The 13,237-nt window shown below is 33.9% G+C and overlaps 2 protein-coding genes across 2 annotated transcripts in view; one reads left to right on the forward strand and one right to left on the reverse strand.

Moving 5' to 3' along the window:
* nesd (SHC binding and spindle associated nessun dorma) overlaps positions 1 to 13,237 on the reverse strand; it is a 325,057-nt gene that overhangs the window by 187,790 nt on the left and 124,030 nt on the right. The window lies entirely within an intron of this gene.
* ck (unconventional myosin-VIIa ck) overlaps positions 1 to 13,237 on the forward strand; it is a 68,264-nt gene that overhangs the window by 45,869 nt on the left and 9,158 nt on the right. Inside the window, exons 3-4 of the mRNA XM_077443983.1 lie at positions 8,865 to 9,125; positions 12,633 to 12,911. Coding sequence (XP_077300109.1) covers positions 8,865 to 9,125; positions 12,633 to 12,911 — 540 coding nt within the window. The remainder of the gene's footprint in view (positions 1 to 8,864; positions 9,126 to 12,632; positions 12,912 to 13,237) is intronic.

Raw genomic sequence — 13,237 nt, forward strand, 5'->3', positions numbered from 1 at the left:
CATGCTTCGACGGTATTCTCACTACTAGATTGCATTTCCATTTCAAGCTATTTTTATTATATCCGTATTAAAACGGAAGAGATCGTCAAAAGTGTTTATTCTTTACTTTTTAATTTCTTTTCATGCCTTTATTCTTTACTTTTTAATTTGTTTTCCTCATATTTATCTTTTTCATTTTTGTAAAAATCTATTATTGGACTCGGATGTTACATATATTATTTATTTACTATTTGTTTTTTTATACATATCTATGTACATCCTGTCTGTTGATTTTTCAATTAATAAAATAAAATAAAATAAAAGTGTAACCGAGCGAAGCCGTGTAGCACCACTAGTGAATTAATAAAAACACATAAAATAAGTGTTTTCGGTGTAATTTTATCCTTGTATTGACATACGTTTGACAGTGATCGATAACGGTGATTCCCATATTCGAAGAAATGTAGGAAAAACTTGTCGAAATAATAAGATCATACGAATTAACAATGGCATGAAGCAACGCCCCCCCCCCCCCCCAACTGGAAACCGCGAGCTCGTGCATGCCGTATGATTCAGTGTGTTTGCGCCTTTACAGATCTTGTAATATAAACATTTCCAAATGAAACGAGAGCCAAACAAATGATAAATGATTCTACCAGTCGTATGTACATATGTAGCTCGGATTTTTCTGGTAAACGGATTATTCGTTTATTATTGATATTGATTATTGATATTGATATTGATTATTAAAAAAAAACGATCTAGCGCAAGTCACTAAAATCTCGATCACGGAATATCTGGCGCTTGAGTTCTCGTTAGTACAATATTTGGCGTGGGTAACTTTCGATTGATGAAATTATTGGGTGCCAGATGTTTCGTAATTGAGATTTTAGTGACTTGCACGAGATTGCTTTTTGCGGAATAATCACCAAACCGATTTTTCTATATATGTACATGGCTTAGCCTTCGCACGGCCATTCGTTTAGTTGAGTAGTACTTAATTGAGAAAACTTGAATGCCACGGCTCTCATAGTAATTCGATTTCTATCATTTACTCCACTAAGCTTCTGAATGCATAGATCAGGTTTCTGATGCATAATTTTACAATAATAAGTTTGAGCCAAATAGATAATTTCACTTTCTGTTTGCAAAATCGTAAAAGTTTAGCCGTGAGCTTTTGAACGAACGCGTCACGATTGACTTTTTAAATTCGGACATTGGCAATATTCAAGTTTTCACTGATGACATCAAAGTGATGTTATTTTTATTTTTTTTATTTGTATACATACATACATATATCAGCTCTAAAACCGGTGTTGCGACATTCCCGAAATGGCAACAGCCTCACTCTCCTATCTAAATTACGCCCACGATTATTACTTGATCTACTGACGGACCCTTAAAAGATCAACGTTATCTTTCCGCCGAATCGTTTAGACAGGTAGGTAGGGGCGATTATAATCGACCTGAATAACATGTGTATTAATATATCACGCATCGGATGTGTTTGTTGTTTTTAATGTCCGACTGGCTACAAAACCCACGGGGATTCACGACGATTGAATTAATGTTATTATTTTGCCGCCCGTTAAGGTATGCCGCCCTCGGGCGACATCTCTACTCGTTGCTCTCGCCGAGAACGAGTCTGATCTCTAGCACTGCACTTGGGTACAGTGCCTAGTTACAATCCGGCCAAGTTCATTGATCTACGTGCAATCTATCGCCTCGTATGTGTTTCACAAATCTGTTACACAACATATGTCGAATTTAGAAAATAATTTAGATATGAAAATTGCATCCGATGTATTGGTATATATGTACATACATACATATGTATGTTTAAACCAGATTTGCCGTATTATTATAAATGTGTTCTGAGAAGGTGTGATCAAAAAATAGTGTGAATGTAAGTATGAATTATGCCTCATTTCAGTAAACTTGGTTAGGATTGATCATCTAAGATGTTCTTGTCTTATCATATTTAAACATTATCATATGCTAAGAATCAAGATTTATGGTTCGAAGACGGGCAAAAGTGCGGCACGGGACGCGTATGCGGACTCCAGTGGTGACAGGCGTATCTTCATGTCATTATTAATTCGGTTCGGTGATTATTCGCGCACTTCACTAAAATCTCGATCACGGAACATCTGGCACACAAAAATTCCATCAATCGAAAGCTAACCACGCGAAATATTGTATTAATGAGAACTGAGAATTTTGTTGCAACGATTGTCGTGTGCGTGATCGTAATTTGCGCAATAATCCGTCTACCTATTAATGCAAACGATCGTATAAGTTTCTCCTACATTTCTTCAAATATGGGAATCAAAATTATCGATCACTGCATAAAATATCACCGAAAACACTTCGGGGGGTAAGGTTTGCTAGAGAACGCGGTGGTACAGATTTGGCGTACCGGAGTATTTCTAGTGTTTTTTTGCATGTGCAAAACTATCTAAAAACAACACGTACCTTAGAGTTATGATTTATTATGGCAGCTAATATTGAGATTGAAAACTAACCCTTGTAAACTTTGTGAGATATAAAACTGACCGAATAAATGCAAGATAGTTTGGAAAAAAATGTTTAAAAAATATTTTTGGCTTTTAAAATTCGCTAGATAATTAATTATGCGTATTTTAAAGTAATAAAAATCATAATCAATATAAAAAACAATTGATGTTAATTCCAATACTCACTAGGTTTAGAGCTAAAAACTGCAATAGCCAAAATTTCGTAAAAATTGCGTATTTTTTTAAACAGTCATATCCATCGTGGAGTTGCAGCATTTCAAGCGGAGTCGGAGTCGTAAAAAATAAACCGACTCCGACTTCTTCTTATGATTTTTATTTAATTAATAGCATTACGATATGCGTCAACTAGAGTCTCCAATTTTAAGTAAATCCACTAACAAATTGAAAATTATAGTTTATTTATAAAAATCATGAATTTAATTAAATTACAAATAAAATCGTTGAATTGCACATATTTTCATGTTTTCTGGCCAAAGCCGATTGAGTCTTCCGTCTCATTTCTTTTTTTACTCTCATTACTTTGTTAAATTGATTTGCTTATGTATAAAATTCATACACGCACACTATGAATGTACTTTCTTTTTATTTGAGTACCTATTTCATTACCAATAATCCAATAAACTGGGTTACATATCAATTTTCAGTGTTTTTTTTTTAATTCCTTTAATTTTTATATTTTTAAAATCGCTTTTATTTTTTTATAACTAATAATTTTATACGTTGGCAATAACTGTCGATCTTACTAAAATCGTTCAAGTTGAATCGGAGTCGGTAAATTTTGAACCGACTCCACAGCCCTGCTCATATCTCATAATCGTGAGTAAATAAAAAGCATTGTCATATTCGAATTCAGTGGATCAAACTTAGTTATAATTGATTAGTCTCCGCTCTGGTAAGCAAAAAATGTGATATTTTGTTGCTCAGTTTAATTCATATCATCCAAACATTTGGCAAGTTGACTGAAAAGAAGTTTATTATATAGATTACTTTAATTTTAAAATAGCCTGAAACTGCAAAGTTCCTAATATATTTATATGTTGAATATTTTAAGTGTGGGCGTACAGTAATTACTCTTATCTGCGAGTAATTTTTCTATTGTATTAAAAGACAGATGACTATGTAAGCTTATAGGTGGTGTATGTATAAAAACAAAAATCATAAATTTAATATTCGATTTGAATCAGTTAAAAATAAAAATAAGTACATTCCAGCAGCACATTAAACCAGCAGTATGGCTTAATGGTAGCATGTATGTTTAGCACCAAGCGATCAGTGGGTTCGATCCGCCATACTGCTGGTTAGATTTGGGGGTATTTGTAACTCCAAATCGATCGTTTGTTATCAGAGTTTGCCAATTTTATCTAATCATTGTTGAAACGGTTCCTAAAAATTGGCAAAAAATCATGTTTCCTTCTGTATTTATTGTGTGTATAATTTGTAAAAATTATGTACAAAATCTAAATCCATAGATGTCTCAATGGAATAATTCTGTAATTAATTAATTAATTAATTGTTATTTCGTGTTCTTCAGCTTCTGGAAATACAGTGATTTATGTAATAATAAAATGCTGCATTATTTGTAATTAATTGTCCAGGAAGGCGCATTGGGGTCTTCCTGTCAAGCCTTCCTGGTATATATATTTATGTAAAAATATTTTGATCTTACATACATTTCGAATTTCCACTTGTTACAAAATCGTTTGTAACAATAATACAATTCATCGTGCATTTTAATAAGGATGTGATATATAATATAATCATCGGTTCTGTCATTCATTGATGCACATTGTTTTTTGATCACACCTCGCACGTTGCGCAATATCATCATCATCATCATCATCGCGGCTCGTATGTGTGCGAACTTTTCGGGCCACGTCCCCCTATTCCGATTCATTTAATTGCTCTCTCGGTTAGCCACCTTAGTCCCCTCCCTCTTTCTTCTCTTTTCTGAATCTGGCCGAATAATCGAATTAATTCAGTTTCGTGTTCGCCCGCCAACAAACGGTTAACCGGAAGAAGAGGAAGTTTACGCGCTCGCGTGTGAAGAGCGGTCAAAATGTGATCGATTTCTAAGTTTGCGGCATTATAAAATACCCAAATGGTGTGTGTATGTGTGTTTCTGTTCAGTTCTTGGTTTAAATTGCGTGTTGTTTTATTTTTCATTGAGTGTCTGAAAATTCTGAAAATTTTATGTAAATTTGTAAACGAGCGTTTTCTAATATAAGCGAAGTAAACGTACGTTAAGCATATGTATGTATGTATGTACTTATGCACTAAATACTCGTAATACATATAATACATATGTATTATATGTATGTATGTACGTCTCGGCTAACTAAACACGTCTAGACTGCTTTAGAAATGATGTGTGTGTGTGTGTGTATGTGTTGTATCAAGTTTCAGAAAAAGAAAAACGTAGAAAATGCGCTTTCATATGTGATTGTGTTTATAAAATTTAGATGCAATGTTATTTTTATTTTGTTTGAATTCATTCAAATTTTATAATTTTTCCAATTTATCCTGTTTGTTGATATACAAAATTCGATTGTGATTATTCTTAAATACGGTTCAGTTTTAAAACAATGGAAATTCACATTTGCATTTTTTTTACCAAAGAATTTAAAAATTAAACTGGTAAATTTTTCTATAAAAAATATTTTTATTTTTCTATAAGAGATTGGTTGAAATCGAGTACAAGTTGTTTTACGTGCTGTAATTATATTACATACTAGTGTTTTTACCCGGCTTCTCTCGGTATTTGTAACATAAACCGCTTAAACATGGCCAATCTAATAGTAAACATTTTACTAAATTTATTTTAATATTTATCAATTATAGTTACATACAGTGGCGGCTCGTGCATAGGAACTGCGGCGCTGCAGCACCCCCAGAAAAATTACAAAAAAATTGCATTTACAACATGTATTTAGATATATTTGACATATTCATTAATAATGATTATGTCAAAAATCTAATCATTCTTATTTAAATTATATTCACAATGTGATTTTTTTGTATTTTTTCTGGTTGGTTCCTATGCACGAGCCGCCACTGGTTACATACAAAGTCTCTTTCGAAATTATACCTATACTATGTAGTTGTTTTACCCGGCTTCGCTCAGTATTTGTAATATAAACAGCTTAAACATGGCGAATCTAAAAGTAAATATTCATTTGTTTTTTTTATTAAATTTATTTGAATCGAAAAAAAATGATATTCAACCAATCGAATTGTCGTCGAATCTGACTTGTTTTCGATTCCCAATCAACAATACTTACAAAGTCTCTTTCGAAATTATACATATATTAGATATTTGATTAACCTGAAGGCTATACGTATGTATTTACAGATAAAATTTTAATTTACAATTGCACTTCAGTAGAAGTGTGTAATATTGAGGGGTTTTTTGTGGATTATGGATGTCGAAAAAAATAATTTAGAAGATTAATTCATTATCAGTTGAAGATTATTATCAGTGACTCTCCCCAATAGTATGTACATACATCAACATATAAAATAAAACCTTGTTCTTTTTTTTGCACTATTACTAATAGGAGTAAACTAGCTGGAGTTTGATTCTCGGCTTAACAGACTATACAAATATAAACAACATTTTATATTTGTTACACTTTTTGTTATATCAAAACATTACAGTTAAGTTACATCATTCAAGGCAACAAATTTTATCCACTTTTAACAAAACACTTATTAAATATTTTTGTGACTTAATTAATACCCTAATATTTTTTGAATATTTTTACCTGAACTGGAAGTAGTACTTTTACTCTAGAGAATCGAGGTTTTTTTATGTTTTTATCAGAAACCTTTTGGTTTGTTGAACTGTTTGTTAACCTTAATACCAAGTTATGCATAAAATTTGGTAAGCATCCATCAACCGGAAGTGGCAGTTTACTATTGTTCGATTTTTCTTCCACTATTTTTTTCGTAAAATATCAGTCTTATATCAGTGGCGTGCGGTAAAACTCTCTCTCCCCCCGTCGTACATCCTCACTTAATTTGCGCGATCAGGATACAACAGGAACAAGAGGAACAGGCTTTTGCTCCCGTGTCTTGCGCGCGCACATTACACAAGGCTGTATGACATAAAAAGAGATAATTTCTCACATATATATTATATAAACGGGTCTACCTCACGGGCCCGAATGTGAAACGCCGGAAAATGCAAATATCGGAAGGCAAAGATCGAAAATCGAAAGATCTTAAGTCGAAAGATAAAAAAAAAGGTGCATGGTAAACGGTAAATACTCGTACGATACAACAGGAACAAGAGGAACAGGCTTTTCCTCCCGTATTCTGCGCGCGCACATGAATACGGGAGGAAAAGCCTGTTCCTCTTGTTACTGTTGTATCCTGCTCGCGCAAATGAAGTGAGTATGTACCGTTTACCATGCACCCTTTTTTTTGATCTTTCGATTTAAGATCTTTCGATTTTCGATTTTTGCCTTCCGATATTTGCGTTTTCCGGCGTTTCACATTCGGGCTCGTCACGGAGACCGTATATAAAAATAGTACCGTTTACCATGCATCCTTTTTTTTTGATCTTTCGATTAAATTCAATTTTGAATGTGAGGAAGCGTAAGAATGTAAGAAGTATGTTAGATGAATTGAAATGGTTGGACATTAGAAATAGTCTTAAAGTAAGCACTTTAAAGTTTATATATAAGCTAGATAAGAATCTATTACCCAAATATTTTAATAATCATATAGTTAGGAATAGAGATATACATAATTATATAACGAGAAATAAAAAAATAAATTAATTATAGGTAGAGTTAAGAAAGCTAAAACTGCAGGAGGTGTTTTTCACAGAGGTGTTCAAATGTATAATGCCCTTCCTGAAAGCATTAGAAGTTCTAATAACATTGATGCTTTCTTGAAGGGTGTTTGTTAATTTTTTAACACCTTTGTGGAAGATGATTTATAATTATTTGTTGTTATTTTGTGTTATATGTATTAGCAGTTTGCTATATTTTTTTTTATTTTTTTTATTTTTACATACATACCAGGAAGGCCTTACAGGTAAATCCCAATGCGCCAATAACAATTACAAATACAAATGCAGCATTTTTATTACAAGTCGTTGAATTGCGAGACACTGAAAAACTCGCAAATTAACGAGACATCTATGAATTGTACATAAATTTTATTGTACATCAATCAAACTTCAAATAGTGGTGACATAGTAGGTAGGAAGGATTTTTAGCCATTTTTTTTCCGGGAACCGTTTCAACAATGAAATCAGAGAAAATTGGCAAACTCTGATAGGAAACGATCAACCTGGAGTCACAAATCCAGGTCTGACCAACAGCATACTCTGAAAAATTCATTTTCATTTAGGGATTCAAACCCGGCACCTTCTTGACGCTAAGCAGAAGCTTAACGACCGAGCTATGCTGCTGGCTATAAATAAATAAATAAATAAAATGTAAAGATCTTTCGATTTTCGATCTTTGCTTTTTCGTCGTGAGGTAGACCCAACTTTTTCACGCTATATCTCATAAAATGTGTGTGTGTGTGTGTGTGTGTCCTAACTCTCGCCGAACATAATAAACGAATCGATAAAAATCGATTAATTCATTTTTCGACGAGACGACTTTGTCGCGACTCGAACCGATCACCCCAAATAGCCTGAATATGGGTCTAAATTGAGCTAATGGTCTCGGACATCACGCAAAATCCAATTTTTCATTTCGCCTTTTTTTTTAAACATTAATTGAAATATTCCTTCTCGCCATATAAAAATACGTAATTTTAATAATTTCATTTAGCGAGGTTTTGAACCATTTTTTATGTATTTATTTTCAATTAAATTATATAATTATAATTTAAATTATTAATTTTTTGACGATATTCGAGAAAAAAATTGATTACATTCACCGCGGGCGCCGGGAATCGAACCTCGGACCCTCCGATTCAAACGCATTGGCGCTAACGAGCTCGCGTCGCATGCCATATCCTCGCCCAGAATACGTGTTGTAAATACACATCATACATATGTATATGCACGTAATTTGTTATATGTAATAATAATATTCAACGTTACGAGGTCAATGACCGTTTGTGTATAATCGGAAAATATTACATTTTGTTAACGTTAACTTTAAGAATTGAAAATTATTACAAACAAAGAATTGAAAACTATCTATGAGAGTCTACGAAAATAACGGTTCCGGTTCCGGATTTTTTTTTTTTAGTTTTATACGGGTATATAATAATTTTATACCCATGCGATGATATTTCATCGGGCTATTCACTAGTTTAATATAAATTTCGACACTTTTTATCTTTACCACCTACATAATTGACGTTTGTGTAATATTTTTCCAGGGCGACTACATCTGGATCGAGCCGGTGTCCGGACGCGAGTTCGATGTGGCAATCGGTGCTCGCGTGGTGTCAGCTGAGGGTCGTCGGATCCAGGTCCGAGATGATGATGGCTCCGAGGCGTGGCTGGCCGCCGAGAGACGCATCAAGGCGATGCACGCCACCAGCGTCCATGGAGTCGAAGATATGATCTCCTTGGGAGACTTACATGAAGCGGGAATATTGCGCAATCTACTAATCAGATACAACGAGAATCTCATATACGTAAGATACATACATACATACTTCAAACGTCGTTATTCGATTCGATTCGACAAGGCCGATGATGACTTACATACATTTGCTTACTTGAGAGTGGTTTGAGCTATCGGAAAATTTGTCCGAGCTACATATAAAAGTGTGTTGATCATTGTGTGATGCACCGTAAAATGAACCGTTTAGTGATGGCGAATATGTGCTTCGAATAAGAGTACAAATGCGTGTATCGGTACATATTATAAATTCGTATAGTGTTTTGCGAAAAGAGTTATCGAATGGCTACATATTATAGAGGATATTTTTGCAATTAATCGTTTACTGTGCATCGTTTCAAATAACTTACGTGAAAATATGTGATTCCTCAAAAAGCGACCATTATAGTTTTAGTAGCTCGTGATTCAGCTGACCTACTTATCAGACTAACACAGCTGGACAGGGAAAGTAGAAAAGTAGGATTAAAAATTAACGTAGATAAGACTAAACTAATGTTCAATAGTTATTGCATGCCTGATAGCATCCCCTTAGATGATAAACCAGTAGAAGTAGTAAATAATTATTTATATTTAGGTCAAATAATTGACATGTCTGGTAGTAAAAATGAAGAGATAAAGAGACGTATGAAATTAGGATGGAGTGCATTTGGACGGATGAATGCTGTTTTTAAATCAAAAATGCCACTCTGCCTGAAGAAAAGGATCTTTGATCAATGCGTTTTGCCAGTGATGACGTATGGATGTGAAACTTGGACACTGAACGCCAAGATGCAAAATAAAATCCAATGCACTCAAAGAAGTATGGAACGCTGTATGCTTGGCATAACGAGGAAAGACAGAAAGCGGAACACGTGGGTGAGAAATATGACAAGGGTAGTGGACATAGTGGATAGAGTGAAGAGATTGAAATGGCAATGGGCGGGTCACGTAGCTAGGAGGATGGACGAAAGGTGGACAAAAGAAGTGCTTGAATGGTACCCGAGAGAAGGCAAAAGAGTAAAAGGAAGACCGCAAGGAAGATGGGTGAACGAAATTAGGAAAATGTGCGGAATGAGATGGATGAGTGTTGCGCAAAACAGAGACGAGTGGAAGCGTGTTGGAGAGGCCTTCATCCAGCAGTGGATGGCGAATGGCTGTAAATGATGATGATGATGATGATGTGATTCCTATTGGAATATTGTTCGTCAACCAATAGGATTCGATATGTTGAGTTTACCGACTGCCAAACTAATTGAAGTAAGGCATAATAACTGTGTATATGTTACAGTCCAAGTGTACATTTCGTTGGTTCATGAACTAGTGTGTTAATATACGAACCAATCTGGCCAAGTATAGTGTACACCAATGGCTTCCAAACTTATTATACTACTAGGTCTCCCCTTTGAATTTATTTTAACTTGATGCCTCCCTCTGTATTTCAATAGTACAGACATTTTTAAATGATAAAAATGGAGTAATACAAATTTAATTAACCCTTTGAATGCTGACCAACGCCGATCGGCGTTTTGCCAACGAGTCCATGGGCCTGAAAAACGCCAAAAGGCTTTGTATTTTGAGCATGTACAAAGTAAACAAGAATGCTACCCACTAAGCCTTTCCAGGTAGCATTGAACATGGGTCGTGTAATCCGTCTCTTTAATTTGTCAACGTTTATAAAGACTCGTTTACACCGAAATTTTCCTGAATTTATTTACCCGATGGAAATCTTTAACTGCTGAGTATTTTAGATTGTGGCTTAGCATTTATATTGGGAGCATTACAATTTAACAACAATGAAGAAGATGGAACTAGTTTTGGAAAAATATATTCATTAATAGATTTATTTTGTTTATTTTACATTGTTGCAAGATATATGTATTAGAGAGTCTAAACACACCATTACAAAACTGGAAATCCTCGGCGGTAGTTATCTAGGGTTTGTTTAGCTACAATTTTTATACCTGCTTTCTATTGGATTTCTAAATAATTCTAGTTGGAAATGTTTGCGAAAATTTCAGCTTGGCGGGCTGTCAACTGAAAAGACGTCAGCACTCAAAGGGTTAACATCAATCAAATTATTCTTCCAACAGTATTATCAGCAAGGGATATTGGTCGTAACCGTTATACCAAACATTATTTCAACCAATATCTGCTGAAAAAACTAGTGCCTCTCCTATTGTATGTGGCTTTTTTTATATTTTGCTCTCCTGTAAAAAAAAAATTATACGATGCTAGCAATGCATTTGATAGAATATAAGCTATTTTTATTTATTAAAATGATATAATTTTCTTAGAAATAAAATTATGAGTATACTAACGTAATCCTCTTTAAATACTTGGCGTTTTGAGTTTATTTGAAGATAAATTTTGAGTGTTATAACTAATACCAATGAACAATCTAGTATGTTCATGAACGAGCCAAATTGAAAACTTGGACTGTAACATATATATGTATCATACATACATAAATAGAGTCAAATTCCTATATATAAGGAAATAAAGTATAATAAATATTTCTGGTAGCCATTCCGAACTGTCACTAAACTTAAATTTTCAATTTTTTCCAGTTTGTGAATTGAATGAATTTTTACTATAACGAAATAATTTAATCAATTTCTATTATTTTGTTATACCGAAATTTGATAGAATAGCATTTGAAAACAGTCTAATTTTAGGATGCGGTGCATCCGCTCTAAAATCGCCAGATAAATTGAACGACAGATTAACGGACGGCTGCTTTAAATGCAATTCTCGTCTTCTCGAATGATAGATTGCACAGCAGATGACGGGTAACCTTTCGATGTGCACAGATGCAATTATTAAAATTGAGTTGGATCTTTCAGGCGAGTTTAATAAGGCAAGATTCGATAATTTCCGAATCTTGCCTTATTAAACTCACCAGAAAGATCCAACTCAATTTTAGTAATTACCATTTTAATAATTGCATCTGTGCACATCGAAAGGTTACTCGTCATCTGATGTGCAATCTATCATTCGAGAAAACGAGAATTACGTTTAAAGCTGCCGTTCGTTTGTCTGGCGATTTTAGAGCGGATGCACCAAACCCTTAATTTTAATACAACACTGGGAAAGAATGAATTTTTTTTTAATTCTACTGGTGTCGTTTGTTATATGGAAAACCATACATGTATATAACTGTTCTGGAAAATACTGAAGGACTTATGTATATAAGCTAAAATTTTGAAATAGTTAGTATTTTATGATATTTAACAGTGTAAAATTTGTGAATCTGTTTTGTATAAAACTTTAAAATTTCTATACATATATTTTACCATGTACTATAAATATCATTTACACTTGCTACAATCAACTATTTTTGGTTGTAATTTAACGTCAACTGAAAGATAAGATTCTAATCAGATTGAAATGATCTCGGCTACACAACAATTATGTGATCAAAATGATGTACATTAAAATTTTTGTACAAACTGATATAATCTCACGAGCGGCAGATCTTTGATCTATTCTTATAATGTGAATTCATATTCAAATAATAGAGGATTTTTTATTGGAATTTCAGACATACACTGGATCGATATTAGTAGCCGTAAACCCTTACCAAATATTGCCGATATATACGGCGGATCAGATCAAGTTGTACAAGGAGCGCAAAATTGGAGAGTTACCACCGCACATATTTGCCATTGGCGACAACTCTTACGCCCATATGAGGAGGTATGGTCAAGATCAATGCATCGTTATCAGTGGTGAATCGGGAGCTGGAAAAACAGAATCAACCAAATTGATATTGCAATACTTAGCGGCCATCAGCGGGAAGCACTCGTGGATAGAACAGCAGGTATGCATTATATAGACTATATCAATTTGTATATAAATAAACACTTTCATGTGAAAAGTAAGAATTCACCAAGTAAACAAAACCAAACTATAATACATTGTGTAATATTATGCCATAGAGTAGTTTTTTGATGATAATTTCACTCAAATGAAATCGAAACATTGTCCATCACTCTTCTTAGCACAATATCTGAAATTCGATGGATTTCTACTCGAATGTTATGATTCAATTTCTAGATAGTTTTTATGTCGATGAAGATAAACTTTCTCCTGCGAATACTTAGTGGAGACCAGACCATATTGCGAGACCAATTTTCAGACAGCTCA

Source organism: Arctopsyche grandis, chromosome 13 (genome assembly GCF_051622035.1).
Source record: "Arctopsyche grandis isolate Sample6627 chromosome 13, ASM5162203v2, whole genome shotgun sequence".
NCBI classification, from domain to species: Eukaryota; Metazoa; Arthropoda; class Insecta; order Trichoptera; family Hydropsychidae; genus Arctopsyche; species Arctopsyche grandis.